Source organism: Misgurnus anguillicaudatus, chromosome 16, assembly GCF_027580225.2.
Source record: "Misgurnus anguillicaudatus chromosome 16, ASM2758022v2, whole genome shotgun sequence".
Classification (NCBI taxonomy): domain Eukaryota; kingdom Metazoa; phylum Chordata; class Actinopteri; order Cypriniformes; family Cobitidae; genus Misgurnus; species Misgurnus anguillicaudatus.
The window spans coordinates 19,838,507-19,844,588 of NC_073352.2; the positions used below are offsets into that span (position 1 = coordinate 19,838,507).

Genomic DNA, 6,082 nt, shown 5'->3' on the forward strand with positions numbered 1-6,082 from the left:
GTGGGTTTACTAGAATCTGAGACTTTTTCCAACTTGTACACATTGAGATGTTCTGCCTTTCCAAATGTTTAGGGAAAAACATTAAACAATTAAATCTTTAGTTTAGTTAACTTCAATGCAGGAGGTTTCACTCTACTTTACCCCTGACACAGTAAGGGGCGCTCCCTTGCCTAAGTCAACAAGGAGTATACATCTGGTTAATGGTGCGCAATGGGCGATAGTTTGCTTGTCCCCTCCAACTTCTGCTTTACACCGCTTAGCTTTAACTTCACAGCAGACAGTCATATGGAAACTATGAGTCCATTTAACTACCATTATTTTTTTTCCAGTTCACCTGTGAATATTAGTGGGATTCAGAGGAAAGCAAATGACATGACCCCGGGCTCCCCACGCTTCATGAATGAAGTCTTTCTGCGATCAGAGAGAAATCCCACCACAGGGGACCCGAGTTTTCCCCTCTTAAACACACACGCAGATGTGTTTCATGCACATGAAAGCCAAATGTAACTTCCTACAAAGCATAATGCCGTTTAAAGCTAATAAACCTGGCCATTCATTGGAAAGTAAACGCAACGCGTCCCTGGAGGTTTGTGGTCGTGTGTAGTAGTTGAAAGACACTCAGAAGTTTGCGTTTATCACACGCACACCCCAAAACAACAAGAGAAACATAAGAAAATCACTATATGGGTTTTAAAACTTACCGTTTTGGTCTTTCGTACCGGTGTGGTGAATCTTACTGTGACTCGATTCCGCCACCGACTCACGCGGATGAAGAGACGATACAAGAATTAAGAGAAGCAACGAAATCATTTGGATAAATGATGGCTGTCGGTGCTTATATGCACTTTGGATGTACTGTTTCAATCACCATGCAAAGATATTGCTTGTGAGACGAGTATCCAACATTGGACACATCTGTGAGAGGTACGTGCAAGGTGAAGTCCACATAATCCTGAGTATTTCTCCGGTCTCTGACATCGAAAACTTCGTTGCGGAAAGTTAACGGAGAAGCATCTGCGCACAGTTGAAGGACCTGAAGTGAGCGCGCACCTGTTAGCAAAAGTAGCCTAGTAAGTTAGTTTGAAGAAACAGCGTCAAGAGGATATTTCAACGTGCGTACGGCTGCTAAAAACTGTGGAAACGCGAACAATGCATGTGCCTTTCTGCAAATTGCTCGACTTTTCCCAAACACAGTCCATAAACGCGCACGCGATGCATACTTGTTGAAACGATTCTTGTTTAATTTCCAAATGATGTAACTCGCGATCGACTCATATCCAACTTTCTGAAGCAACTTAAGGTCTATTATGGTCTTATTTTAGGTGTCTGCGACGATAGCTCCTACTTTTTGGCGAGTGCAGACGGCCGACTGGCGACACAACAGGTGCTACACATAAAGTCAAACTTCCCCGTGAGGAAACTCCCCGGAGAGGCGGGGACCATTCAGCGCTTGCTGCTGTTGCTGCTGCTGAAGTCGCACACAGTGATTATATTTCTCCTATTTCATCCACCACACACACACACGTCTGGTGTGTGTGTGTGTGTGTGTGTGTGTGTGTGAGAGAGAGAGAGAGAGAGAGAGAGAGAGAGAGAGAGAGAGAGAGAGAGAGAGAGAGAGCGCATAATGTGTTTTTGGGTGCGTCTGAGTTCGTGCTAATGATTTCATAGGGCATTTTCCCCTCACATAAATGTAGCATACTGAAGTTTATACCAAAATATAGTTACAGTTGATACCACTATAAAAAGTATAATCACATAATAAAATTACTTCGGACTTCCTTCCCTTACAAAAATGATTCATGCTTTTTTGGTGTTTGATTACTACTGGCAAAACCAGCGGTTTACTACAGTAACCATGGTTTTACCATGCATTAAGTTACTTTTAAAAGTAGTGCATTACAATATTAAGTTACTCCCAAAAAAGTAACTAATTTCGTTACTTAGTTACTTTTCATGGAAAGTAATGCTTACTTTAGCGTTACATTTTGATGTCTGAGGGTTTAATGTGACTATGTTTAGTTTAATCCAGTACATTTTTTTTATTGAATTAATTAAACTAAAAAAGGAAATTGCATTACTTTTTTTGAAAAAGTAATGTGTTACTTAAGAAAAGTAATATTATTACGTAATGCATGTTACTTGTATGCGTTACCCCCAACACTGGTGGTAACCATAGTTTAACTATATATCTGTGCCTTTTTAAACTGTATTACAACCATGATTAATTTACGTAAGATTATAACAGCATACAAAGCTTTTTGAAGCTTTTAACAATTTGAATTTCGTTTTTTGTTGGCTGGCTGTCAGTACACCACTGTTTGGTATAGCCTAGCCCTTATTAAAATTCCATGGTTTTACTACAAATAAAATAAAAATACGGAAACCACAGTTTAACCTGTTAGTAAAACCATGGTTTGACAAACGTAATCAATACTCCAAAAACATGGTTCATTTTGTGAGTGTAGCCTATGGGTGACATTTTATGTAGAATATTTTAAGGGTTTAATTATGATAAAATGCTAATGTGCTAAAAAGTCTTGTAATTTAAAATAAAATGGCTTATTTAGTATTGTGCCTAGTAAATGACTATGGGGATTTTTTAATCATTAGTTAATGACTGCTGTACATGTTTATGGAAATGTTTCCTGAATGAGACAACAACAGGATTTTTGATCTGAAATTAGAGCACCTCATGTCCGCAACACTGCTATTTACTCCCATATTTTAATAAAAAGCAACGTTTCGACCCTACATTTTGCCTGAAGAAGACCCAGTAGGGTCGAAATGTTGCTTTTTATTAAAATATGTGAGTAAATAGCAGTGTTGCGGACATTACAATTTTTTCACTTTAGTAGTTCTCTTCTTGTTCAGCACCTGCCAGAAGGTGGGATGTGCGCACTTTAAATCTTTTATACATAAAGATAATCAGTTCAACCACGAAGATGATCAGGCCTTTACCTAGGATTGTCGTAAGGGGAAAATTGTCCCAAATTCAGCCCATTATCTTTTGGTGTGTATAGCGGGCTTTATGCAACTTAAAGGAAATGTTAAAATCTCTGTCAATTTGTCATATCAAAGCTGCAGAAAGTGCACTCACTCCCCCTGTGTAAGTAATTTCCTCCTCCCTGCTTAATGCATCAACCCGTAGAGGTCTTTTCATGTGGTTAATCTCATCTCCCTGTTGTCAATGGGTTCCTTACGTGCCGGCTATACCCTTGTAGATTCCTATGGCAGACTAAACAATCAGAGCAAGACACACATTGAAGTGATTCTACCAGACAAATGATGCAATGGCTGAGCAATTCACTTTCAGCCTCTGACCACTACAGAAGTGGAAAAGATGCATGCAGATTTTGAAAACCTGAGTTTGATTACATTTTTTAAATAATTTTCATTTTTCACAAACAAGAGATTCTTGTCCAAATAAAATATTCATAAATTTTGTGTGGTACAGTATCAATGACATAAAAATATCAGCTATGGAGGTTAAAACCATTGTTCATATATTTTGATGTTTCTGGAAAGTATAATTATAGCCCCAATTCACTTGAAACTTTGTTTTGACAGAGTCCGAATTGCAAAAGGAAAAGGTTTTGAGGCAAACCTCATACTGCAGAAAATATTTGATACATTGTTTTGCGTAGTACAAGTACCTTTGGCAAACATTTAGTGTAGGAAATATTGCTAATGGATTCAGTAATGCAGAGTGGAAAGGTGTAGTATGTAGTGCTGCCAGACTGGAGGTCATGTGCAGACTATGGGAGAGTATCATATTCCACCCCAAAACCTACAGCAGATGTCAGCACCTCTGCCAGAAAGAATCTCTCTTTCTTTCTCTCTCTCTCTCTTTGGGTATATGGGGGAGGGGTTTGAGCAGAGCAATATTTTGTCTTGTTCAAGATGCTACAGTGTTTTATGCTTCCATGGTGGTCCTGCAGATCACTTTGAAGTTGAATCTGTAGAAACAGTAAAAATACAAACAAGGCAGATATCTGAGGATTGGAGGAAGAGAGGTCACCATATCACTGCGTGTCTGGTCAGCAAACACAGAGTTAGATCTAAAGACAAGTGAGACATGCATACCACAGGCGGCTTATCTGCGATACACAGGTTTATTAATAACCAACCATTTCCTCTGCTTTACAATGCATTATGGAAAATTGCTTTTACTATTTTGGTGGATTTAGACATCGTTTCACTATGGAACTTATTTACTTATTTACTCAGTCTTTCTGATAATGCACAATGAAATATTAAATGCTCATCAATTACCTTTAGACCATATAAGCATCTTTATAAAAGCAAAGTTACATTCAACACAAAAAATGTGTCAGCACAGGGGTGAGTGTAGATCGATAGCAAAGTGAAGTCTGCATGCCAGATATAATATCAGATTCGATTTGCTAGAACTTACTGACATATTGTTGGACCAGTTCTGTGTTGTCCATCAGGTATGTGGCTCTTGGCCAAACACTGTACATGCACTGAAAACAAGACTCCCTTTGTTCTCAGTCATTTATTGTCCAGGTTTAAAATCAACCTGTACAAATCAGTTATGTAGTATATGTGCACGCATTATTAGTACGTAATGTTCCACTTCAACGAAAAGCAGAAAGGCAGCTATTGTCCTGACAAAGTTGATGAAGAAGGTATACAATTGCATATAATTCATATGAACAATGCCTGGGGTCTTTAGACCTCTACTAAATACCAGAGCGCCCTATGGAAATTTGTGAATGTCTGTTTTCATGCTCACTTTATCCAAATACCATTCACCGAGAACCCTTAGAGAGTATCTGCATGAGAGAAAAATGTGTCTGAGGTTTGCTTTTTGTTCACATCTCAATGTTGGTGTTGTACTTTAAGGAATTGATATAGTGTTTGACTTCTCTCAGAGGAAAGTGTATTTGTTGTGCCTGACTCACCACTACATTCCAATAAGAGCAGTTCCTTTTCTTTCTATTAGTGTTGTAGTTCTCCAGACCGGTCTCTGTCTCAAGACTGGTCTCAAGACCACTTTTTAAAGGTCTTGGTCTCGTCTTGGAATCGACCGCATTTTTACTCAGTCTCGTCTTAGTTTCGGACAAAGAGGACTCTGAATTTTATTTAAAGACCGGTCAAGACCACAACTGATGGCACATCACAAATTTATTTTTTATCATTCATTTTATGCTGTTTATTCAGGTTTGGCATATGATTTTGGCATTGTTTAAGTTTCTCCCAATGACAATTTTTCTATTTTTATTACTAAAAACACCTGCATTGTGTTAAGTGGATGGCAAGCCATGGAAAGACAGTTCAGAATAAATGGTTATGTTGATTTCAGCTCTTTAGTGTTTGTTCACTTTTATTTGCTTATAGACAAAGATAAATTCACACATATCTGCAATGTCTTTGATTATTTTATCAACTCTGATGGCATACACACGCACGCACGCACACATGCACACACACAGACAAGAAGTGCCTAATCATAAGCATATTCCACGTTTTATCATAAGTGTTTTAATGCAGTGACTTGCACTGGTCTTGGTCTTGACTTGGTCTCGGCCTGTCTTGGTCTTGACTTGGTCTCGACCCTTTAAAGTCTTGGTCTTGTCTCGGTCTCGACCTGTTTTGGTCTTTGTCATGATTTGGTCTCAGTTTAGGTGGTCTTGACTACAACACTACTTTCTATGTCCGTGATGGTCCTTAAAACATGCACACGTACACACTCACACAAGCTATACATAGTAATTTATAAAGCATTGGCAGTCATCCACACCTTTTTGGCTGCCACACTTCTGTTTTACTTTGCTTGTCACTTTAATTCTGTTCTCCGGTATAGCTTAATAAGTTGGCACCATTCATTTAGTCCTGATGAACCATGTATAATAGCTTCAAATTTACAACATATAAATATGTTTTGTAGTTTAGCATTTTCATTTTATTGACATTTCATATTTAAACCTACTTTTCTTTTTTCTTTCAATAGGCCTACTGAATTTTGCGTGTTTTCATCTGTTTTCAAGGATGCATTGTTTGTGCTGAAATGGCAGAGCTCGTCTGATGGCCTTGCATTATACTCCAGTGGTGCTGTATG

General features: G+C 38.4%; 1 protein-coding gene across 1 annotated transcript in view; it reads right to left on the bottom strand.

Annotated features, from left to right (window-relative positions):
* The window catches only part of pdgfc (platelet derived growth factor c), a 49,018-nt gene extending 47,527 nt beyond the window's left edge, over positions 1 to 1,491 (bottom strand). Inside the window, exon 1 of the mRNA XM_073854313.1 lies at positions 702 to 1,491. Within this exon, the coding sequence (XP_073710414.1) occupies positions 702 to 810 (109 nt within the window). The 5' untranslated portion in view covers positions 811 to 1,491. The remainder of the gene's footprint in view (positions 1 to 701) is intronic.
* Positions 1,492 to 6,082: the final 4,591 nt, after the last annotated feature.